This window comes from Sciurus vulgaris (genome assembly GCF_902686455.1).
Source record: "Sciurus vulgaris genome assembly, chromosome: 1".
Lineage (NCBI taxonomy): Eukaryota > Metazoa > Chordata > Mammalia > Rodentia > Sciuridae > Sciurus > Sciurus vulgaris.
Window position 1 is genome coordinate 39,545,345 of NC_136461.1, and position 26,062 is coordinate 39,571,406.

At 41.6% G+C, this 26,062-nt stretch overlaps 1 protein-coding gene across 11 annotated transcripts in view; it reads left to right on the forward strand.

Moving 5' to 3' along the window:
* Nucleotides 1-25,954, forward strand: part of ELAVL4 (ELAV like RNA binding protein 4) — an 85,375-nt gene extending 59,421 nt beyond the window's left edge. For 8 of the 11 annotated variants that reach the window (XM_079154804.1, XM_079154810.1, XM_079154809.1 and 5 more), the window contains 5 exons: nucleotides 1,447-1,550; nucleotides 16,131-16,284; nucleotides 17,894-18,119; nucleotides 19,700-19,738; nucleotides 22,946-25,953. In XM_079154804.1, the coding sequence (XP_079010930.1) occupies nucleotides 1,447-1,550; nucleotides 16,131-16,284; nucleotides 17,894-18,119; nucleotides 19,700-19,738; nucleotides 22,946-23,315 (893 nt within the window). In that variant the 3' untranslated portion in view covers nucleotides 23,316-25,953. Of the gene's footprint in view, nucleotides 1-1,446; nucleotides 1,551-16,130; nucleotides 16,285-17,893; nucleotides 18,120-19,699; nucleotides 19,739-22,945 lie in introns of all 11 variants that reach the window. The other 3 variants (XM_079154807.1, XM_079154803.1, XM_079154800.1) reach the window with 2 other exon arrangements.
* The last annotated feature ends 108 nt before the right edge of the window (nucleotides 25,955-26,062 follow it).

The following is a 26,062-nucleotide window of genomic DNA, read 5'->3' on the forward strand; positions in this document are numbered from 1 at the left end:
TTTCTGATCCAGAACCCAACTTGTTTTCCCAGGTTCCCTCCTACAATAACACAAACACAGACATTTACCAGCAAAACAGAAGCTGTTGGAAAGATTTTTTGGCTGCTGAAATGGGCTCCTGTCACCAGGACATGGCAGGATTTTTGCTGTATTGTCTCCCAGTCCTGGCCCCAGTACTCCAAAGAGAGCTTTATGTAATCAGTCTTTCCTGACATGTGACGTCCTGTCATTTCTCTCCCCTTCGGCTCTGCTACCGCCCACAAATCAATAACATTGCCTGGGAAGTTCAAGCTGGTTCTGCAGCCACCACAAGCTCTGTGTTTCTTAAAGGGTATGTCAGAAAATGTAAAGTTTCCTAATGATATTTCTGGCTGATGACACATGGCAGAGCTGATGGACTATTTATAATCAGTGGCACGATCACAAGCACATTATTTTTGTTTCACTTAGGGGGGAGCCCTGCCACTTGCTACCTCTCTTTGCAGACAATTTGATGCCATCTCCACCTAAAGTAGCTAAATCCTCTTTGCAGAATATGTTTGCACTCTCCCCTTTGTGTTAGGAGCTCCCCTGTTGTCTACAATAGAAACCCCCGTCCTCTTCTTTTTATTGTTCTGTGGCCCTGGGGATGACGAGGGCAAAGAATGATTTGTAGCAGCTGCTTTCAATTCTGGCCATACCTGCTTCCTTCACTATAATGGGCTCCAGTTTTTGCTGCTCAGATTCTGCTACATCCCTCTGAGTGTGGGTGTGGCTGGCATGACTGAGGCCATAGACACAGCTATTGCATCCAGTATTGGCCCTGATTTTACAGGCCTAAGCAGAGCAGAGCTGTCTTTTGTTGAGCACTGTTGTGTTCTAGGCAATGTACTTGGCAGGCTTTCTACATACAATGTCTTACTAACTCTCACAAACTTGTCTGAGGTAAGTGTGTTATCTCCAGAGTAGAGATCTGGGGAAATGGGAGATTAAAGGACTTCTCTTCAAAGTCCCAGAGCTGATAGGAAAAGACCCAGGACTCCAGTTCCAGTCTCGTCTAAAGAATTATACCTGTTCTCTTTCTACTGCCCTGTCCTGCCTCTTCCTGATTATATGAGCATTTGTACATATCAGGTGTGGATATGCAGGGGCACTTACCCATTTTTAGATTGGGCAGCTCCTGTAAATTGAAAGGCCAACCAGAGTAAGGGAAGGAAGAATTGAAAATCTCTCAGTCTGGGGGTAAACCCCAGTGTAAAAGAATCATATACCAGAGGAGGGTTTTGATCCACTGCAATGGAAAGTGTTGCATCTACAAAGATACTGAGCACTCTCTTTCTTTTTCTCTTTCTCTCTCTTTCTCTCTCTTTCCCTCCCTCTCTCTGTCTCTCTCTCTGTCTCTCTCTCTCTCTCTCTCTCTCTCTCTCTCTCTCTCTGTTTCTCTCTTTTTTTTTAATGTTTCCACAGGACAGAGTTTAGGGTATGGATTTGTTAACTATATTGACCCAAAGGATGCAGAGAAAGCCATCAACACTTTAAATGGACTCAGACTCCAGACCAAAACCATAAAGGTAAGAGGTGATGTACTGGCTCCTAATTCAGGAGGTTCTGGTTAAATTTTATTCTGTGAATCTAATAAATCCAGGCTATGTGGGAGCCAAAAGTGGTTTATTTATTCAAAGAACATCTACTAAGTAGGAACATAGGCCATTGCAAAAGAGCAAGATGAGGGATGAGTATAGGGAAGATACTAGGAGCCATGAGACCTCCAATCCAGAAGGCAGATCAGGTGTCTGGGATCCAAGACCCCACTTAGAGGGCCTGTCAGTCTGAGTCTGCTCAGATGGCAGGAGTAAGCCAAGGGGAGAAGCTGAGGCAGGGAAGCTGTTCCAGGTGTGAATAGTGTGGACTAAAAACCAAATGCATTGAGAAGATGAGGTTAGAAGGTGTGGAGTGCCAAGTCAAGAGACATGAACCAATCTGAGCAGCTTGACTTTGGCAAGGGGTGGTTGGGAACCTCCCAACCCTGAATTGGAAAGAGAAAGTCAGTTATAAATATGCACACTAGTGTAATAGGAATAGGTGCTATAAAATCAATAAGAACATAGTAAAGGAACAATAAAAATACTAATATTTCATCAATCTAAGAGTAAATAAGGCAGGCAGATAACATCTCAGGAGTGATTATTGTTGTGAATCAAAAAAAAAAAAAAAAAAAAAAAAAAAACAGTAACCCAGAGCCTGCTCCTTCAGGAGGTGTAGGTTTCTGTGAATGCATTGTCATGCTCTGGGCTCAGACATTTGTGGGATCCTTCAGGAGGTGGTGCTGCTTGCTTTGCAGGCCCCTCTTTGGGCAGCAGGGGGTATCTCTAGAATGGACCCTGCCTGCTCGTTGGCCTCCCCTCCCCTTCTCCCCCCACTTCCAGGCAGCGTCCTGTTTAGGGGCAGCTGCCAGCCGATTAATGAGTCCCATCCTTCATAGCCTATTAAACCGCAGGGAAGTGTCTCCTGGGCGCTCTTATCCTCACGACAGCAGGTCTGACGCAAAGTAGGACAAAAGAGAAACCTCTCCCAGAATGGAAATCTATAGATGGCACCAGCTCTCAGCGTCTGAAAACATAAAACCAGAACTTTTTAGTCCAACAGAGCCACTTTTCTAACACCCAGACTGACAGAAGAGACTACTGACTGGTATAGGATAATCTTAGGTAAGAGGTAATCAAAACAAAAACAAAAACAAATCTTTTTTTTTTTTTTTAATGTGATTATCTTTCTTTTTTAAGCAGCTTTACTTTTGCAATTGAGTTTAGCTTATTTTTAAAGATAATGCTGTCCCTGATCTCCTACAGTCTTAGGTACACAAAGACACCAAAATGGGCCTAATTCAGGCTATCTTCGTCTAGGCTTAGAATCAGTTCCTGTGAGTTCTCTAAGGGGGAAATAATCAAGAGTTGTTTAATTATGGAATAGTCCTCTGAGAGGCAGGAAGATTAATTTCTTTCAAAGGAAAAACATACCTATTTTTGTGCTGTAAGTAAAGAAGAGACGTTCATGTCACCTGACTGTTTGACGAGGCCACACCAGGTTGAGAGCTGTATTTGTGGGTCTGATTGATTTCCCGTGTTATCTAGTTCAGCATTAGAATGTCAGACGGTTTTTCTTCCCTTGACAGACACCCTGACCTTGCACTGAGAAAGGTATTTTCTTTCCTCTATAGTTTTCTTGAAACCCAAACTCTTCTCCAAGGGTTTGGGATCAAATCATCAGCCATCAATTCTGTTCCCCCTGTTTTTTTTTTTTTTTTTTTTTTTTTTTTTCCTTCCTTTTTAGTATCTCCTAATGCCCCTGGGTTTCCATGAAGACTGAGTGGACCTGGCTTTTCTGGTCTCAGAATGCATCCCCTGCCCCATCATACTATCAAATGCTTTATCTAAGTAGATCTTAGAAACAAGGAATATTGATTGTTTTCTTTCTGTGAAGAGCCAGTCTGCCTCCTTCCCTTATCCACATCCCTTTCCCCACCCTCCCACCCACTCTGGGCTCCCCCTGCATCAAAATGCTGCCAACACATTTGCACCCAGCGGAAATGTGGGCTTCTGAAGCACTGTAGGATTCAAAAAGCATGATGCCACGGCTGAATCAATAATTTCCATTCTCTACTATGAATGAAAATTTAATGTGCAAACCTGGGGATTTCAGCCCTTTCATTAAAGCAGTTTATTTGCCATACTAAAAATTAAGTTTGAGTGATAGGTTCCTTTATTAACTTTTCTTCCCTTTCCTAAAGGGACACAGTGTTTAAGGTAAAAAATCATATTAAAGGGAAGAAAAAAGCAAACCCTTTTCATGTGCTGTTAATAGTCTCATCATTTATTAATTTCTTAAAATTGCTTTTTTGCCTTTCAGGCCACTGTTTACTTCTTCTGCTTCAGTTTGCTTTGATAAGTGACATGAGATTTATCTCTTTGCTCTGACTCCCATAAAGGAATAGATAACTTGCCAATCTGGAAAAACAAATATCCTCTTTAGAAGCATACATTAGAGAGATATCCTTGGAACCATCTAGTACATGTTTGCAAACTTTGGTCAAGTTTGTCTCTCCTTTTCCCATTTCTGGAGTGCTTTCTGCAAAACACACTACTTCATGTGCAAAATAGGTACAGGCAAACCAAGATTTAATTCTTAAACTATGCAGGTGAAAGATTACCATTCAGATTCAGATATAGTTTGGGAAAGCCCTGTGGTGGGGGTGACTGAGGTAGGTACTAGGTAAAGAGGGCAGCTATTCTGCTGCTGATGGTGGTGGTAGTGATAAAGGTGATGATTGTTTAAATTCAGATTGTTGCTGGATCTTTCAGTTGTTTGATAGAAACTGAAATGTAGATTTTTTTTTTTTAATAGATCACCCACATTTTAAAGACTAGAAACTAACTCAAAAAAATTTAAAGCACTATGTAGGAAGACCAAACAGAACTTATTAGTTAGCTGACCTTTGGGCAGGCAGTTTACAAACTGTGAACTCAAATTTAAATATGCAAACCCCATTTTATCAATTGAGCAGTGAATGGCTCATTACCAGTTACTCGTAAAAGGTGTCCACAAATGATGGTTCCCTGTCAACAAAAATGCATTTTACCTTTGTTAAAAGGAATGTAAAGTGACTGTGTGTGAATATTGAGGGCACGTGGAGGGCAAGGCCAGACCTCTGGCAAAGAAAGCAGAGAGAGGGCATGGTGCATAATTATGCCCCCAGTGAGTAGCTGCAGATGGTGACTCCAGAGGAATTGTTCTTGGGTCTATAACTTCTTTAGTGGGAGATTCCTACCCCTCCTCTTGGAGAGCAGGCTTAGAGAGGTGAAGTGATTTGTTCAGGGCCATAGAACTGACCAAGAATAGAGGTGGAGTTTACATCCAGAGGACTTTGGAAGGGTTCTTCTAGAAAAAGGAGCTGCTTAATGTGTGAACATGTGCTCAAGAGGAAGTAATAATAATAGTAACATTGTCTTATATTTAGTTTTTACACTGTGTCCAATAATATTTATAATCCTTTTAAATGCTTATTATCATTTAACCTTTGAACTGTCCCCAGGGCTAAGTACTTTGCATATGTCTGCTCTTTTTCTTAAAATAGACCAAGAGAAGATGCTGTTATCTTCATTATATTAATGAGGAAACTGAGGCCCAAAGAGGCTAAGTCACATACCCAGGATCACACAATTGGTAAATGAGATTTGGAGTAAGAAAAATAAGTTTTAAAATAGCTCTCTGCAGTAGGTCGTTTTGGAGTGCCACACTGACTGTTTGCCCAGCAGCACGTGCATTCTGCAAGGCTGTGTGGGTGTGTATTTGGCTCTGCACACACACGGGTTATACTCCCTCATATGGGGAGGAGATATAAAAAGCAAACAACTGAATTGCAGGGCTCCTCCAGATTCTTCAGTAAGCAGAGTGGTTCAGGGCTCTGCCATTAACTTAGAAACACACCTGACTTCAAATAATTTCTTCCTAAATCCTGGCTTTCCAGATTCTGTGTTGAGTCTTAGGATTTAGGTGAACCAGAGATGACAGTGCCCTGGAAATGCTTCTATCCATGTGTCTCAGGAAGCCATAGGGTATGGACCATGGACCTGTCAGAGCAGCCTGGGAGTCCTACTTGGGAAACGGGGTCATTTCTCAGTGTTCAACTCTGAGTTCAGTGGGATTGATTTACCCCATTTAGGGCTTTGAGGTGCTAATTGTTAACTTTTGTTTTTGTTTTGTTTTGTTTTTCTAGTTTTTCCAAGAAGGGTCATTTTAGACACTTGGAAGCATTGGGTGAAATGGCCGTGTATTCTGGAAAATAATTCCCAGTTCTCCCTCCCTGACCCCATGCCTGATGGCTGTCCCAGCCCAGGCTCTAAAAGAACAGCTTCTGACTTTACACTGTACTTTCAGCCACTTACTAAGAAGTACTCCACTAAGTCCAGTTGCATTTGGTTCAACTCTTTGTCATATTAATCAAGGACTAAAAAAAATTTAGATGGTTCTGTAGCACCTTCAAAAGAAGCACATGTTTACTAAAGGTTTGGTTGGATTGATGTTCAAGTTACACTGAGAGCCTTCAGTAAAAAGTGATCCAAATGTGATTCAAAGGTTTGTTACCACTCCTGCTAAAACTTTGAGTGATGAGACATCTGGGTTTTAACCTAAGGGCAAGCAGCAGGATTGCTGAAGTATTCACTGCTTGCTCTTGCTCTGGGAGCTCCTGCCTCAGGAGCAACGAAGACATGCAAAGGAGCAAATCCAGTGCAGTGGAGTGGGGTGGTCGTGGCTGTAGAGGTTCCCGTTTGAATGTGTGGGGAGATAGTGAGCGGTGCAAGGTGTGAGTGGGAGAGTGATCTGTGGGTTCATCTGTGAATGGTATGCCACGTGGACTGTTTGACAAATGAAACCAACAGCTTGCAGGCTTCTGTAGTACGTTTTGTCAGGCTTAGATGCTGACAAAATCATCTCTATGTTAGGAGCTCTTTCACTTATGTTAAAAGCAAGACCTCGTTTCTAAATAATTTAGAATGCCCAGGATCATATCATGAAGGTATATCAGCCATTCCCAGCCCAATAGTGTTAACATTTTTTCATATTTTTGTTATTTTCTCATCATATAACATGTTTACAAACGATTTTTGTGATTTTTCTTTTTCTAATAATTGTATTAAGCTTTTACTTAAATTATAAAAGTATAACCTGAAATAAAACATTTCCAAAGCACACCTCTTGTGCAAACTGGGGGTGAGAGCAATTTCAGGACTACTTCTCAGATTAAGGGGCAAAGGGGTTGCTCTGCTGCTCTGAGCAAACCCATGAGAGCTGGTGCTCAGTCAGGCGATGGGGTGGGAGAGTAAGAAAGACACTTTATCACGAAGCAGCAGTCCAAGTCTCAAGGGAGCAAGACTAAGGGAAAGTGTGTGAGTGAGGGCTTTTCAGAAAGAACAACCTCCCTTCTCCGGGAAGGAGAGTGAATTCGCATATTTCTGCCTCTCTGCAGATGTTATGATGCTGCTTAACCATTTCTCCATTTTCACTTTATTCTTCTAATAGCACTAACAGTGCCTCCAGGGGATCTTCCTACACTTGAACTTTGTAGGTTCCCAGTTTGCCCCTCCCGCTTCTTTCTCTTGCCAGGGGTCATGGGCAGCCGCACCTTCCCCCATCCCCTCCGCCATCCACCTGCCTTGCTAAAGGCTCTATTCCGCTGAGGCATCTTTTCTTTGCACTCGGCATAAGCAATTATTTCTCCTATCATGGCTTTTAATGCTTCCCGAAGAGTTAGCAGATCATTTTTTGCTGATGGATATCACCCTACCCAGAAATGATGGTCTGCCTTCCACAGTCTTGTTAATAATAAAAAAGCGTTTTCTCTCCTCCCCCTTTCAGACTATAGTCAGAGCCAGTGTGGGAGCACTTCCCTGCCAAGGTCAGCAGGGGCGGCTGGATCACTGAATCCCCAAGGAGAGGGCACCTGGCAAGGCTATCCCAAACTGGAAACATTTACCTTGGTTATACCAGCTGCCCTCTCTTTTTTGTGGCAGACTGTATTTGGCTGCTCTGTCTCCAGTGCCTGGTTAACTTCCTTTGAGTGAATAAATTCAAATACAGAGGTAGGAATTGGAGAGATGGAAATATAGTTCCCCTACTTTCTCAGCTTATGAAATTGATATGATCCTAGTGTTTTAGAGGTCATTTGTAGTGTTCTGTATATGAATTACAAAAGAAAACTGGACAGATATAGGTTGGACACTTAAATTTTCAGAAATGCATGGAACAGGGTCTGGGCTTTAGACATCCACAAGCATAAAAGAAGTCAACAGTGTGATATGAGTTGCTTTTTAAAAATTGGTCCCCCCCCCCCCACTGTATTAGGACAGTATGACTCCAGATCACAGGAACTGGTGGTCCTTTCTTGTCCACTCTGGTCAGCCCATCCCTGGAGTTCTGTGTCAATCCAACTCACTTTTAAAAGACGTGACATTATTAAGGTTATTCAGAGGCAGATGGCAGAGAGCTCTACACCCATGTATCCACCCCACAATGGTTGCTTTTCCATTCTCTTGGAAAGAAAATTCTGCAGTGGCCCAGAGGCATTAGTTCAATCCTACGTTTCAAGAATCTGAGTAGAAAACTGTGTGACTATCAAAGCAGAATATTTGTCTTGAATGATAGTGAGCCCTTTATCATCAGAGACATTCAAATGAAATCATTAGGGATTACATAGAAAGAATTCTTGTACCAGAATGAATTTTGACTAAGTGACTGTAAATGTCCTTTCTTGTTCTGAAATGTTATAACTGTGTTTTTTTCTGGGCCCAGAACTACTCTAGTCAATATAGTGGCCACTAGCCACATATTGAATTTGAATTGAATAAAACGTTCAGTTCCTTGGGCACACTAGGCATGTTTGAAGTGTTCCATAGGCACATGTAGCTAATGGCTACCATATTGAACAGCACAGATATAGGACATTTCCTGATTTCAGAAAGTTCTGTGGGACAGAGCTGCCTAGAACATCAGTGGCTCTGAGGACTAAAGAATTATTTATCTGCAGTCTCAGGACAGGATAGCTGGTCTGTCAAAGATCATAAACCACCACACTCCTCTCCTCTTCTCCATTTTTGTCCATAAAAGCTTTGAGTTAAGATGAACAGTCAAGTCCCAGTTCTGTCAAAAATTACTAGGAATGACCTTGAACAACTTACCTTACTTTTCTAGATGTATTTCCTCATCTGCAGAATGGTTCCTTCCAACTCTAACAATCTAATAAAATATTACAGCATGCTCATTCTCACTTGGTACTTTTCCAGGAAAAGTAACAGTGCCAAGAATATGGCTTTTATTTCACTGTTCAAGTTAGCGTGGCACAATGGAAAGAACCCAGAACTTTGAGTCATATTCAAGTGTGTCAGTTTGTCTTAGTTTGGTTATGTGACCTTGGGCAAGTGCTTGATCTCACTGAGCCAGAATTGTCTCTGGAAAACAGAACTAATGATACCTCACTTGTAGGTAATCATGGTTTATACTGGATGCTCAAGAAATGCCCCCCAGGAGACTGGCAATATAGCTCAGTAGTAGATCACTTGCCTGACAGGAGAGGCCCTGGGTTCAATTCCCAACAAAAAAGGGGGGAAGAAAGGAAGGAAGGGAAGGAGGGAGAAAGAAAGAAAAGAAATGCTCCAGGTGTGACAGCTGCTGCCATTGAGAAGAGTCCAAGGAGAGCAGTCATTTGTGCCTGGGCCTCATGGAAGGTAGGCAGGAGTTCATTTTGCCGTGATGAATGAAGACCAAAAACAAAGTCATGAAACCTTGAAGTGGAAACCTTCAGCACTACTCAGAAAACTGTGACTGTGTTTTTGTTTGAATTCAGGCATAGGATGCAGGAAAGGGTTAGCAGGAGAAGAAAAGTTGGGCCAGATTCCAGGGCCCTTTGAATGCCCAGATAAGAGATTTGGACTTCCATCACAAGGCATTAGACAATTATTGAAAAGTTCTGTGTAGGAAAAAAATGGCACAATCAGAGCTCATTAGAAACATTAACATCCGTTTTTGCCCCTGATAAGAGAACAGCATTTATCAGGTGGCAGGTGGAGGGAAGTATAAAGAGTGGGGCTACAAAAACGGACACCTGTCCTGCCTGTGGACAGGGCTGCAGCCACAGGCACAGAGGTGAACCAATCCTCACAATCAAAGCTGTTGTTTCTAGGAGCCAGCTGGCTTCTTTCTTCTCTCCCTGCTCCCAGAGGTGGGATTGGAAGTCCCCGGGAGGGTTTGCTCTTAGAAGCCCTGGCAGCACCACAGTCTGTTCTCTGCCGCCATTCTCCTGGTCTCTTTGGAATGAATGTTCCCCAGGGACTTGTCTGCTCTGGGGAGTTTGTATTCACTCAGAGAATAGGGTGTTACAACAAACTGGGGAAAATCTGCAGCCTGATCTTCTGAAATGATTGGTTTGTTTGTCTCCTCTGCTAGACTAATCGTCCTGCGTGTCAGGGACTGTTGTATTCATCTCTGCACCCTGACATCTAGCATAAGGCCTAATTACATAGCAATCATGGCAAAGCCACTGTTTATTGAGTACTTACTGTGTGCCAGGTATGGTGCCTAGGAATCCTACAAGCAAATCACTCTTTTAGAGAGCTTCTAAACTATGTTATTCAAGTGATGCACCCCAGAGGACTAAGTGACTTACCCCAAAGTCACACAACTAGAAGGTGGTCAGGATTTACATTTTCATCTCCTCAACCCCAGTGCCCTTGCTCTTAACCTCTGTATTCTTTCTACTATAGAACAGGAGCTCAGTTTCAGTTAAAATACCATAAACAAAACCTTCTTTGGAGTGGCCTATTTCAAAATAGTTACATGATACTGTAACTAGCACCTGTCAGTGAGATCCACAAGATAAGGGGTGATGAGGATAAGAAGAATGTTCCAGCAGTGTAGAGGGAAGAAAAATCAGTAATGACTAGCAGTAGCATAGGATGCCACAAGAGGTAGTGAGCTTCCTGTCCTTAGAAATATACAAACTAGATATCCAGCTGTGTTGGATTCCACCCTAAACTTTAGTGTTGGGGGGGTGGCGTGCCAGGGGTTGAACTCAGGGGCATTTGACCACTAAGCCACATCCCCAGTCCTATTTTGTATTTTATTTAGACAGGATCTCACTGAGTTGCTTAGCACCTCACTTTTGCTGAGGCTAGCCTTGAACTCACTATCCTCTTGCCTCAACCTCCCAAGCCACTGAGATTACAGGCAATGTGCCACCATGCCCAGTCTGAACTTTTGAAGTCACTTCTAGCAACAAGTTTCTGTGAAGCAAGTATTAGGGATAGTAGTGCCAGGAACACCAGTGTGGCCTCTGACACCTTTATCTCCAGTTACCTTGAACTGTGGTTGTAGATATTAGCAGTTTTGTAAATAGAATACCTAGCTCACAAAAACATCCAGCTGCCATGCTATTATTGTAATCCAGAGGAGCCCAAGAAATGACCTCACTGTTTTGAACATCCCGATTCTAAATCAGTTAAGAGGCAAGACAAAAGGATGTGGAATCCCAAGGTCATCTTTATTACTGTTTAAGATCTGGATGTTTTACCTGGACACAGTGCTTCCTAATATGTTGATAGACTGACACATCTTGTCATAGGTGCTCTGGATCCCACAGGTGTCCTAAAATGAGAAGAGAGCCTGCCCCCGTAGGACTTAGAGCCTAAGACAGAGTTTGTGCTTCTGCCTGGCATTGGCTCCCAGATGGGAGCAAGCTGGCAGTGCCTGAGCCTCATATACCCCGTGATTGAAGACTCCATTCAGAACAGTTGCTCCAAGGCCCCTGGAGAAAAATGGGTGAAGGCTGGAAAAAGGCCTAGACTATTACTCTAGGGCACTCTCCACTTGGAGGGAAAAAACCAAAGTGGGAGATAAGTGTCCCCTTGTCAGCATCCCTTGGTATTGCATTTCATTGGCTTGTTTATTTCCCTTGCCAGATTGTGAGGGTCCTTGAAGCAGACACACTCCCAGCACCCATCCCAGGGCTGGCACACAGAGGGGTTCAGGAAAGGGAGAAGTAAGTGAACTCTTATTTAACCCAGTGGCTTCCCATGGGAGCACCTTTCAGGAACTAAGAAGGATGCCTTTTCCTCTCATTTTTTTCCCTCCTCGTAGCCCCAAGATCATACCTTTGTTTCTCATGTCCTCTCCTTTCTCTGTACAATGGTGGGTCAGACAAGGGATCATACTGTTCCTCACCCACTGCCCAGGCCAAGTCCTGGCTGTGACAGGTAAAGGGACTTGTGGGTGTTGTGTGGGGAGAGGCAGCCCCAGCCCTGGTCCTGTTCCTCATCTGTGATGAATGACAATGCTGCCTTACCCACCTTGTGAGAATCTCTGAGAGCACTGTTGGCAAATCATTTAGGAAAATGGAAGTACTTCGTGAAGGTGAAGGGGTGGGATTTGTTGAAAAATGTTAGAAAAAATTCATGGCAGTGAACTGCTAAAAGATGGCCAGACCCCGGTAGGGTGACAAAGGAAGATAGTGCCTCTGTAGGCATTCACTGGTAGTGTTCCAGATATTTGCTTGTTGGATAAAATTGGAGGCTATGTCCCAATGGATACTAGATACCCAGACTGGCCCACAGAAGCCTGTATGATTCATCATAATAATATATATCTAAGTTATGACATACGCAACTAAGTTGAACTAAAAATTCTAGGTGTGTTCTAGATACATAAAATATTCTTACTTATTCTTACAATAACCCATCAAAGGAGAATTTTCCCCCATTTCTTACAAGTAAAGAAACTGAGACTTATCACAATCAGATTACTTGCTCAAGCTCACACAGCTTGTGAGTACTGGAGCCCACCCAAAGTCTGAGCTCATAATCTTGTTGCTGTACTTTAGAGGGTGGGGGGACTTTGGGCAGGTGGGGATGGGCAGAGTTGGGGAGTTTGAAAGGGATGAAAAACTTCTGTAAACACCATCTGTAAAGCCAGCCATTCATAGTCAACCTGCCTTTGAGCCACCCTTACCCAGGAAGAGAGTGACCTCTTCCCTCTCAGCTCCTTCTGAGTCTGTGATGGCCTAGAAATGCCAATCTTGTCTTCAAAGATTCTGGATGAGTGAAATAATGAGGATGCGGATGGTCCATGGCAAGGAGAGTTCTCTAGAGCATGGGCTCTAGCATTGGAAGCGCCAGGTTCTACGCTACTGGTTCAGAAGGGCTTAAATGCCAATAATGCTGACCCCTCTGCAGGGGCTGAAAGTTGACAATGTTTTTGAAATGTTTAAGCCTGACAAAGGATCTGACACTAGTAGTCATTCCTTTGGAATTGAATACGCATATGAGGAAACTTGAAAGTTTTAGATACTAGAATGAGCTTTTAGATATTGAGTGTGGGAAGATCTTTTTCCTATCATTTTTGTCCACTCCTACCTACTGGTTTCTGGCACAGAGGAATAAAACAACAGTGATTTAAGGGTCCAAATTGAGGAGAAAAACTAAGCAGGATGTTAGTCTTGGGATAGAATGACCAAAGTACTCTTCACCTTTGGGATTTATTACTGCCTTGTGTCTGCAGTCTGTCTCTGGGGAATCTGTCAAAGTAATTTTCCCTAAGATTCCACCTCTGTCAGAATCATCTTTTAGGGAAGTGGTTTTGGTTGTATCATTGACTCCAGTGCCAGGGTCAGTCCTCAACCTGCTCCCCTCTGTACTCCAGTTCTGAGTGCCCAATACTAATGGAAATCAAGATCATTTCTGTTCATGGTGCATTTATTAGACAGTAGTAAATGCACAATGCCAGGCCCTTCCCTAGGCTTTGGCCTCATTTGTATTCATGAGAATGAACAGTGATTACCAGGCCACCATTCCATGACCCCACCACCACCTGTCTCATCACCAGTCTCATTTCAGCTCTGTCTTATCCCTGGCCTCGTTAATCCTTGATTTATCCCTCCTCTGCATTTGAGTCACACTCATACATAGCCCTGGCGTAGCACACATCTTGTGACTTTGTGATAATTGGTTTATATGCCTCCTCATCCATTATTCCACTCAACCCATATTTATTGAGTATGTCCTGTGGAGATGTCTGTGTCCCCCACTGGACTTGGAGGACCTTCAGAGAAAAGACCTTATCTTGTTTTACTGTGTCCCCAGAACACAGCACAGCAAGTGACTGACTGGCTCAAGGTATATCTTCAGGAAATGTTCGCTGAGAGAAGTGATGTCTAGTCCTAGGACATCCTCTTCTGGTTATTCAAACTCCAGACACTAAAGGGTGAGAAAACTGTCCCTTAGCTCTTAGCTTAGTAGGGAAACACAGTTATGACTCTGGGAGCTTGGCTTTCAGTGATCCACCTTAGTGGAGAAACCAAGCTACAATTAACCCCAAAGAGCCATTAAAGGCTACATTGTTCGTCAGGAGCTGCAGGTATTCATTCATTTTTTCAGAAGGTGTTAAACACCCAACAGGAATCAGGCTCAGTGCTGGGAGCTAAAGCCACAGAGATGAATAAGACACAAACAATCCATGACCTGGGGGAGATCGTCAGACCAGATAGAGAGCTGGTGAGTTAAGGTCAGAATGGGTTAAGTGCTATGATTCGTTGAGCACATTGCCGTGGAGATTTTTAGGAGGAGGCAAGATCAAACAGAGACAGCTATCAAGAGAAGATAGCATTTGAGCTGAGCCCTTAAGAAAAGTAAGAGTTGTATTTGAGGAAGAAGATGGGAAAAAATTTCCCCATCAGCCAAAGCATAATGGTAGGAGACACTCAGGTAATTCATCGGTAACTAGAGTGAGACAAGGGTGACTCTCTACTGTGGACCCATCACTATGAGATTTCCTTCTCCTGACCACCCTTTCCTTCACCTGAAAGACAGTTCTATGCTATATCCTGAGAGGACAAGGGCAGGAGCTCATTCTGTGTAGTGAATCCCTATCTAGGCAAGTTGCAGGGATTTCTTGCCCCCCACCACACCCTGCAACCTCAAGTGCACACCCAGGAACCCTCCATGTAGTGGCTCATCTGCCTTCCAGCCCTGTGCTGGGAAGAAGCAAAACCTACAGAGGCTTCCCAGGCCACCCAGGAGTTTCTAGAAGATGTAGACAATGTAGGCAGCTGCCTCACTCCATCAGCAGGGGGAGGCCAGAGAGGCAGATTAGTCACTCACATCATTTTCTGTTGAGTCAACATCTATTTTTAGGTGTGGAACTCATAAAGGGAACTGGTGTCTGTGTCATAGAAAGGGAGAGTGTGCCATGGGTGAGGGGTCTATTCACCCACCTTCCTCTTTGCTACACCCATTCTCTCCACTGAAGGTTCCAGAAGCAAGGTCCATTTTGCTTCTGAAGGTTTAGTTCTTAATGATGAAGGTCCAGTTTTTGCATGTGCAATTCCTTTTGCACACCAGCTTGTGTGTGTGCACACACACATACACACACACACTTACCAGGTCTTATGAATTGATTATATAGATTAAATAAAACTCCTAACTGAAAAATGCTAAGGCATATAAGTCCCTTCCTGTCCAACGTTGTCAGATGTGCTCTGAAATAACTGTTTTCATCATCTATTCTGAGCCATAACTGCCCCAGAAATAGCTTTAGCAGGAAAGTGCTTTTGTTAGACTAGCTGTAAATTATATTTCAAATGTCTGATGTTGTTTTCTTAAAAAAATAAATAAATAAGTAAATGAAAGTCTAAAATTAATGACTGCTGGGGTTTGCTTTGCTTATGTGTACTGCTACAGATTTGGCTTCTTGCAGATGGAATTTCAGATCTGTTTACACTTCTGTGTTAGCTTTTCGGGGAGGAAAAAAAGCAGTTGAGAGATCTGGGAGGACAAATTTACAAAGTCAAACTTCTTATAACCATCCATGAGGCTCTCTTCCCTTTCTGGCTACCCTCCCCCTCCCTCCTGAACACCATGCCCCCATTTTGTTTGTTGTGGTTTTATCTGCCCAGCCTCAAAGTTAGGGGCAACTGGTCCTTGCAGATGTGACGACAAGGTCACATATCCAGTTTCGCAAGCAGATGTTCATTCAATCTCATTTCACCAGTGCTTTGTCATTCAGGGAGAGCAGACCTTATGGGAACAGATTGGAGCAACACAAAGGACAGAACATAAAAAACCTTACAGAGAACCTGATTGCTTTTATGTTTTCTTGAAGAGAATGGGGGTAGGGAAGGTAGCAGGGAAAGAAATGTGCAGAGAAGAATTTCATAGGGTTTTTTTTTTTTTTTTGGTTTATTCAAAGATTATTATGTGTTGGATACAGTAAATCATCTATACACCCACATCCAGTAGGTAAATCTTCAGAACTTTATGCGTGGGTAGTTCTGCATTTAACAGCTGCCATACAGTAGCTATTTTGTTCTGCACTTAGAGACCCTTATCTGTGCATTTGTTTTAAATTATCAACTCTCCTTTTGTTCCTCTATTGCTGTTCTCCTAGTTCTCAAGTTACTATTACAAGAGTAGCTCAGATTCTGAACTACTGAGTGACTTTAACTGGCACCAGGAGCTGTACTGCAGCCGAGGCACTGTCATCTTGGTGGTTGCCTCAGTCTCTCCCTTGAGGTCCAGTGCCTATAATGGATTTAGTCCTCTTGCCTCTCCTAGGTCTCATATGCCCGACCGAGCTCGGCCTCAATCAGGGATGCTAACCTCTACGTTAGCGGCCTTCCCAAAACCATGACCCAGAAGGAGCTGGAGCAGCTTTTCTCGCAATATGGTCGTATCATCACCTCACGAATCCTGGTTGATCAAGTTACAGGTTAAGTGTTTCTTTGTAATTTTTTTTCTTGAATATCAGTGTCCAACTTTTGCCCATAGGAGCAGGCTAATAGTTACTTAAAGTAGAGAATATGGGTCATGAATAGGCACATTTCTGACTTGGGAGAAAGACTTCTCATCAACTGCCTGGATTTAAAATGGGCATGTAGCCTTCTCCATCATGGAAATTGTTCCAGCAGCCACTACACGGTTTGGCAAGGTTGTAAAAGAGAATTTGGGTATCAGGTTGAAAATGGGACTGTATGACCTTCAAAGTCTTTTTCAGCCCTCAACCAGTAATGGTTACTCTCATATGTGAAAACCTGTATGCTCTAGCTCCCATTCATAGCATTACAGAGTTAAAAGGAACTTCAAACTACCTCATTTCACACATCAGCAAACAACCAAAGTGAGAGCTAACTTTCCACCAGCTAGTCAGGAGTAGAGCAGGGTTAAGAACCTAGGCTCTGGTACTCAGGTTCTTTGTCCATAATAAAGAAAGCCAATCAGCCAGCTCCTCTCAGCAAGAAAGGTAAAGTACCTGGGGTTACATTTTTAATGACAAGGTGTTTTATACCTACCCCCAACTCTATCTCAATTTAGAAGTCACCCATTGAGAGAAGTTTAGCACATGTTTATCATTTAATTCATGTAACCAGCTCTCACTGAAGTAGGCTCTGACCCAGACACTGTGCAGAGGGACTCTGGGGACCAAGGATGAAGGAGGCATAGTCCCTGACCTTACAGGACTCCAATGTTATAGGTTCCCACTAGGTGTTGTCCAATTGCCCTATGAGAGCTCAAGAAAAAGTATTCTATGCCTGGTGGTGAGTGTTGGGAAGTCTCCATTATAAAAGCAATGTTTGAACAGGTTGGCAGGATGACTCGAAGTTACCTGGCAAGAGGGAGAGAATAGAGCATTCTAGATGAAGAGGATGCCATATTCCAAAGCACGGAGTTAAGGAAGAACAGCCTGTTCAAGGAATATCAGGCTGTTCATGGTGGCTAGTTTGAGGTTTAACAGGGGATTCGGAACCAGGTTTTCCGAGGACCTTGAATGCTATACCAAGAAGTCTGGACTTCATCTGCATGCAGCAAGGAGCCAGGGAGGGGTATATTGTGGATTCTGTTTCTTGCTTATTCTGTTTGGGGCTGTGAAGGATAGGTACAATGCACAAGGTACAATATTCAAAAGGTACAAAAGAGGTTTAGAAAATGTTTTTACAGGTTGAATTGTAGTCAGAGCTGTCTTTTCATGTAGATGACTTAGCTACTGGATGTGGAGGACTCCCTGGAGAACTAGAAACTGGTTGGTGGATGAACAGTTGTAGTAACTGGAGGGAGATAAGCAGTGGTCGAGGACCAGAGAGGACAGATGCAAGAGATCCTGTATTCTGTGGGTTGGAGGCATGTGTCCAGGGCCATGCTGGGGTAAATGTAAGCAGATACATTTTGGTGAGGGAGAGAAATTTATGGAGCTGGGCTCTGCCAGGCCCTGCAGGTGGACTGAGATCCCACACAGTGTCCTTGGGACCCCACTCATCTCTTCCCAAAGATATTTACCAGTTTGGTGTTTTCATTCTTTACAAAGACTCTTTCATTTTCCCCAGGAGTGTCTAGAGGGGTGGGATTCATCCGCTTTGATAAGAGGATTGAGGCAGAAGAAGCCATCAAAGGGCTGAATGGCCAGAAACCCAGCGGTGCTACGGAACCGATTACTGTGAAGTTTGCCAACAACCCCAGCCAGAAGTCCAGCCAGGCCCTGCTCTCCCAACTGTACCAGTCTCCCAACCGGCGCTACCCAGGCCCACTCCATCACCAGGCTCAGAGGTTCAGGTAGGCATGCCCACAGAGAAGGGAGCCCTATGGGGTACAGAGTTGGGCAAGGGCCAGGGAAGCCCATGACTCTGAAGTGTGGGGCAAGGCCTGTGCCCTCAGAAATCATCATGGATGATCCTCAGTTTCCACTTCTGTAAAATGAGATGATTAGATCAGATACTTTTCCAAACCCCTTGCAACTTACTACTGTGACTGTGTGGTCAAACTTGAGATTCTTCAGTAGAAACAAAATTTCTATATTTAACCAAACAAGGTTTGGTGTCAACAACAGTCAGAATCTTAGATTTAAGGCTGGACAGGGGCTTTTAATACTGCCCAGGAGGCAGATCCTTGCCTGAGGGAGTGGGCTTTTCCTGTCCTCTTTGCCCAGGGAATTCTGGATTCCAGGGAATGAAAACTTTTTAGTGTTAACTTTACTCTCATGAGTCAGCACACTCTTAAGACAAGGAGGAAGATTTCATTCAAGACTTAGTGTTTCCCTTGGATACCCCACCTCCTGGAAGCTCCTGGTGCAGGGGGCATTCCCTTTCTAGACATTTCTGAAAGACTGGTTTCTCCCATGAAGGCAGTGCAACCTTGACCAGCCTCCATTGTGCAAGAAATAAGCATAGCCTTGACGGACCTGTAGTAAATTCTAAACAACTATGTTGTTCCACCCACGTCCCAACTTCTCTTTGATGAAAGAGTTTTTCTTCTTGTTAAACTTCACATGGGAAAAGAGTAGGTCCTTCTATTTAGAATAGTAACAGTCCATCTGGCCACAATGAGGAGAAAAATCAGCCTCTTCAGTTGTCCTCCCATACCCCATGAATCTGAAATGGTTAATGACTTCATGAAGAGTCCAAGTCATCTAATTTTTATTTTGTGTGACAGCACATGCAGTATTTATGTAAAAAGCCTCTCCAGCAGGCTTCTAATGGTGGAAACTATGGTTACTACTGCCCCATGGTGTGAATAGCTTGTCCCCAAGTAAGGTACTGAACGTGAGGAAGATTATAGCATAATGACAGTTTGCCAGGAGGTGTTTTCAGGCTGTAAATAGTAAGCTTTTTTTTTTTTTAATCTTAACCCACAAACATTCCCTGCACCACCCCTCCCAAATGTGTGTGGTAAGAAGATTTAATGTAGCAAGGCTAACAGAAAAAAATCATTTTGATGTGTATTGTGTGCACATGTATTGTTTGTTGATCTGGAACAGAGACCTTTATTCACAAGTTTAATTATAGCAAAAGGTGAACAATTTAAGGAAACCCCCCCCCATTCTAACAATTTAACACACAATATAAAATAAAATCCACACAAATGTTCTGAGAGGTGGGGGGAGTGGGATTGATTGAGATCTTGAAAGAAAGGGGGAGTCATTAGACACTTGTTTTAAACTCTAGCATTGACCTGAACATGAATTACTTGCAGTTGGAGGCAGGAAAGGGGGAAACTACCGGTGGATAGACTCCTAAGCAGTGGGGAAAGTTGTTGAGCTTTTCTTCTTTGAAAATGGAGCATTCTTATTAATAGTTCCATTGAGTGATCTTGCCATCTGTGAGGCATTAACCCAAAGACCCTCCTTCTCTTTGCAGGCTGGACAATTTGCTTAATATGGCCTATGGCGTAAAGAGGTAATTAAAACTCCACAGATTGCCAGATGTCCGTGTTGGCACAGACTGGGGCTAGAATTTTTTTTTAATTCACTAACTTTACTTTTTTTTTTTTAATTCTTCCTTTTTCTTCCACCAGCATGTCAAATTCTTAATTTTAATTTCAGACTTCAGTTGATTTTATTTCTTTTAGGGCACACAAAACATTTTGTGTGTTTCACTTTTTCTTTCATTTGCAGGTGGGCTTATCCTATGGTTCAGGTGCCACAGCTACCAAGCCCTTGATAATCTGGTCCTCTGAATGGCTTCCCTAAGGGAGAAAGCTCTGACTCTTTGCTGGCTGATTTTGCAAACTTGCAGAGCAACTGTTTTGCATTAGCAATGCCAAGATTCAGTTAAGAGGGCAGATTCCAACAAATCAAAATTAGAACATTTTGCTTATCAAGACTGACCATCTTATGATTTTCAGTGGAAAATTTAGATTTTGGACTGCCGTCTCTGGCCAAAGCATAAATTAACACATGAATGACTTTCTGACTTCCACCCCCAATTCAGTGTGCATATCAGAGCACATCCTGGGAATGAAGTGTATCTGTGTGCACCTCAACCAGGACTTTCTTTTGTTACAGGTTTTAGCAGTTATTATAAATCCTCCCTCAGTTATATATGTATGTGGGTTTTTAACTTGCTATTTCTTTCATTTAAAGTCTTTTTGTGGGGTTGGGTGCTTAAACAGGGTCAAGGCTTTGGGGAAATTCTGAATGCAATCACAAGGGGGTGTTCCAGACCCAATCTGAAAATCTGAATCTTGGGGAATTGAGTGTGTTATGTCACTGTGTCCATGAGATTCCCATATGTGCTTTCGATAAGGTCTGCTACACTGCTAGGGACAGAGCATCTTCATCATCTTGCTCAGTAGAGCTGCACACTTTAATTCCCCTTCCTCCACTCAAGAGAGAGAGATGTGATCTTTAATAGTCCACATCACACTCCCCACTCCAGGCAGTTCTTTCACCACTTGACCATGCATGGTAAGTACCCTGACTGGAAGCTAGTGCACAGTCAAGGGAATAACTTGACGGCAGACTTCACTATCAGAGCGCCAGCTTCTCAAATCTCAGTCCCAGCACCAGTGAGGATAACTGTGAATTATCTCCACATGTCTAACACACACTGCCTGATTCCCAGGCATTTTTCCATCTTTCCTAGCTCTGCTTCATCCCTCTGGCTCCTTTCTGATTTTAGTGAGGTAGCACCAAATGCCATGACACACTGATACTTAATAACACAGATGAGACCAGGGAAGACACGGCAGCAGCATGTATGCTGCCGCTTCCTCCAGTGCCCAGTCCAGAATGGATACACTCATTGATAACAGCATCTTCTCTTCCTACTGAACCCAGATTTAGATCTAGAATCCTTTCCACCTAAATGCTACAGTAGCCATCACCAACTAGAATCAAGGTCCTACTTGAAACCTCTTTGCTGGCTCTGACCTTGGCCTTATAATATTTAGCTATTCTCTACATATACATTAAAGGGACCAGTTCATCTAGTTGGAGGAGATACCATTGAGAAGAAAGTGTTCAGAAACAAAGCAAATAGTAGCTGGGCATGGTGGTGCATATGTACAATCCCAGTTCTGTGGAAGGTTGAGGTAGAAGGAGCTCAAAGTTCAAGGCCAGCCTCAGCAACTTAGTGAAACCCTGTCTCAAATGTTTAAAAAATAACAAAAAGGGCTTGGGATGTATCTTAGTGGTAAAGTGCCCCTGGTTTCAATCCCGTTACCTAATAATAACAATATTATTATATAATAACTCAAATGCAGCTAAATTTATGTTTGCCCTTCTAAGAATCTGTACCATGATTTTTTTGTGTGTGTTTTGTCTTGATTTTAAGCAAGAAGGAAAACTGACTTAGCAAATAGGAGCAAAAACAATTTCTATTGAGTTGTTATGTTCAGCATATCTTTAGCAGCCATTTGATTATCTAAATTCTAATTAAGTACAGAACTATTCTTTATGGGACCTATCCAAAGCTCCAATATTAGCTTATTTTTTAAAACATTCCTAGTCACACTTTACTCCATGCTTTTCCCTAGTTTTTGCTTCCTCAAATCCCCCAACTCCCCCACCAAAAAGAAAAACTCAACCAAATGAAAAGCAAGCTTCTAGTCAGTGTACAGTGTCAAAATCCCTGTATGCATTTGGTCTGAAACAAAGTGTTGAAAAATAATGTTCAGCTGTAGGCACTGATTGTTTTATCTGCTGCATCCATCACAAATTACACATGTATTTATTTTATCAGACAGTGAATATAATCTAAAGCATTATTTTTTCTTTTTAAGATTACACAAAAACTGAAGATTCTAAGCCCAATGCAAAAGTACTTGTAAAAGGGCAAATGGCAGTTTTATGCTTTTCTAATGTACAACAATTCAAGACATATAAATGCACAAACCACTTTAAATCTTGTTCCAGTGATGCTTAGAAATGAATTCCAGATAATATAGCATAAAAAAGTGGTACATCTCTATTATTTTACTCAAGTTTTGGGGGGGAACTCTTTGAATAAATACTAAATGAAACATCAGCCACTCATCTGATTAATAATAGACATGTCTCTTCGTTCTCATGTATCTCCATCCTCAATAATATCAAGAGATCTTTGACAGCCATAAATCAAGGGACTGCAAAGATGGCAGACTTGAACACTTCAAGTGCCATCCCCCAATTCTGCCTAGAAATAACAAAATAAAATTTCCGAAGCACTGACATCAACAAGTTATCCGCTTATTCAATCAATAAATATTTATTGAGTGTCTTCTATGTGTCACTGTGTCTATGAGATTCCCTTATGCGCTCCACTGAATAGATACATAGAGCAATAGAATATAAGCCTTGAAATAGCCATTTCCCCAAGAACTCACTATCGATTGCAGAGGTGAGGTGGGGTGAGGGGGGACAAGTATGAACATATTCTGTGACAGAAAGTGATAGAGCCTTGCTCTGGGAGACTTGGGAAAACCTTGTGCCTCTTAGGAATTGGCCTAGACCTTTCTCTTGGCATGTACATGTTTTAGCCATCTAGCTATTCCCATCAGAAGAAATGCCACAGATGTTAGTTTTTGCATTTTGGTTTTTAAATCCTGAAGACTCTCCTGCAAACACTCACTCAGCCCTTTGCCCCGTGTCTGTGTCTGTGCATCTGTGTGTTTTCCATGGTCAGACTGATGTCTGGACCAGCCCCCCCTTCTGCTTGTCCCCCCAGGTTCTCCCCAATCACCATTGATGGGATGACAAGCCTTGTGGGAATGAACATCCCTGGTCACACAGGAACAGGCTGGTGCATCTTCGTCTACAACCTGTCCCCTGATTCCGATGAGAGCGTCCTCTGGCAGCTCTTTGGCCCCTTCGGCGCAGTGAACAACGTCAAGGTCATCCGTGACTTCAATACCAACAAGTGCAAGGGATTCGGCTTTGTCACCATGACCAACTATGATGAGGCAGCCATGGCCATCGCCAGCCTCAACGGGTATCGCCTGGGAGACAGAGTGTTGCAAGTTTCCTTTAAAACCAACAAAGCCCACAAGTCCTGAATTTCCCATCCTTACTTATTAAAATATATATATAAATATATACGAACAAAACACACGCGTGCACACACACATACACAAATGAGAGAGAAACAAACTTTTCAAGGCTTATATTCAACCATGGACTTTATAAGCCAGTGTTGCCTAAGTATTAAAACATTGGATTATCCTGAGGTGTACCAGGAAAGGATTTTATAATGCTTAGAAAAAAAGAAAAAAAAATAACAAAAAAATACCTTTGATGCATTGAATGTTCTTTCATAGCTGTCGTTGTTGAATATAATATACATAGATAGCGATGTGCAGGGATTTTTACCCAGCCAGCTAACTTTGCTACCTTCCTTGAAGGTGGGTCTTTTTAAGATGACCATTCGCTCATTTGAAGAAGAAAAACAAAAAACAAAAAAAAAAAAAAAAATAATAATAATAATAATAACAATTTTTACAAAGTAATGGGATTCAAAGAAAGAAAAAAAAAGATTTTTCTTTTTTGTCAAAATGTTGATCCATTCAGATTGGTAAAAACCCCCACACAAATTAAAGAGGAATAATAAAAATTGCAAAAATGAAAAAAAAAAACTTTTGCAAATTTTTTTATTTTTCCTTTTTTCTTTTATATCATGTGAACTAAAACAGTCTTCTGTTAGGGGATGGGGGAAAGGGGGATACCTGATGACATTAACAATTTAATAACATTAACATTGTTGCCAAAGAGGTGGTCTCTTTGCTGAAAATGGGTTTCAAGAAAAATCTATTTTTATAAAATATAAAGAATTTTTACAAGAGAATCTGGATTTGAGAAAAAAATATTTTGACTGGCTAATTTAGGGGAAATTGACAACTTTGTCGCGTTCATACTGCACTGGTAACTTTTTAGAGATCAAGATGTGTGTTTTAAACTGGATTCGTAGACTGTTTTTTGAAGGATGGGCTATAAACAGATGATCTTCATATCTTTTCATAGCATGTAATAATAATAATAATAAATTATTAATTACTAGGGGAAAGGAGTGTTCGTTCTACCCAGGGTACCACAGTTCCCCACAGTCAAAACCCAAAAGCAAGGAGATGAGTTGAAAGTTTTTCTTTAAGTCATCAGTATGGGATGTCAGCAGAACAAAAATTAAAAAGATTAATTTTCTTTTTGATCTAAAACTTCCTTAGTTTGAGCAGTAGGTGCTACGAAATTATTTATATACCTTAGTATCATAGTTAAATGTAATGTGTTTAGGAGAGGAAAACAAAAGATACATTTGCTTTAAATTCATTAAGCAATTTTCAAATTCACTTTGTAGCCCATGCTGATAGAATTGGGCTGTGTTGGTACATTTGAAACACTGTTTATGTTGCTTGAAACACTTATTTATTTAATTGCAGATGTGATGATGCCTATGGCCGAGATCAAATATAGCTAGATTGGCTAGACTACTTATTTGTTTACTTAAACTATGGGAAGAAGCATATTATTGTGTCATTCTGTTGTGTGTGTATGTGTATATATAATATAAATATATATATATAAAGTTATTTTTTCTTTGGGTTAATTTATTATAAGTTGTAACACTTGGCTAGTTTCGTTTGTATATGTCTTAAAATGTTTTCTTATGATATTTAAGTGACAGTTAAAGAGGTATCAAGGTAACTTGTGTAGAACTCTTGTTTGATATATTGTCATGTTTGTTGTGAATATTTTTTCTTACTGCACAGTAGAAAAATAAAAACAACTGGGTCTTTATTTTAATGTAATTCAGATTGGGGAAACAAAACAGAGCTAAGGGAACAAAATGACTGAGGGAGCACTCTCCCATGTCCAGTGCACTGATCATTTTAGTATGTTTGTGCTTTGTACGGTTATATATTTAAAACAAAAACAAAACAAAAAAAAATATACAAGAGTTCATGCTCTTCCCTGGGTAATAGAAACAGTTACTCGCTATGCATAATCTAGTTGATAGTTAAATTTGCTATTGCTTTTCTTGTCTTGTTATATAAAATCTTTTCAATACAAGTTTAGTCTTAATGGTAATAAAACGTTATGGTTATTTATAACTTGTGCTTATTTTGTGCATTTTTTCCCATGCTGAACCCACTAAGTGCATGTAGACAGGACTGTTGTTTTCACACTGAAGAGGCAAACTTTGTAGTAGTCGTTGTAGTAGTAGACAGACAATGAAAACCAAGGCTGCATCATAGACTCCTCCTTTAAATTTTTTTTGTTTTTTTTTCCTCTTTTCAGTTTTGGAAAAAACACCAGATTTCAGTTCAGAGAACACTCGTTCAACATTCAGGGAAATCTTTTTACGTCACCTGCTATGAATGAACGCAGTTTGCTGGCAAAGTTTTGATGCATTTGCTAAGCATTAGTGGGAAAGGCATGCCAAAATCTCTTCTCTATAATGTGTTCAATCTGGGGGAAAAAAAAAGGAAAAAAAATCTTAGGACCAGGCAGTTGTATACTTTAGTTATAATTGAATGACTTCATGTTAATCTTGCTAGTTTAGATGATTTCTGAGGGAAAGTATTGTAATTGTTTTTTTTTCATAATCTTGTTGTGTTTGAATTATTTGTACTTTATATGTCCAGACAATAAATGAAAGTGTGTAGAATGAATTTGAGCTTCCCAAATTTTTAAATGTGTTCATTCAAACTTTTTTTTTTCTGTAGCATCTGCAGATTTGTCTGATATTTTTATCATTCAATCAGGAAGAAAAGAAAAAGTAGAATAAAATTTGTTTTGCAACTTAGCCCAG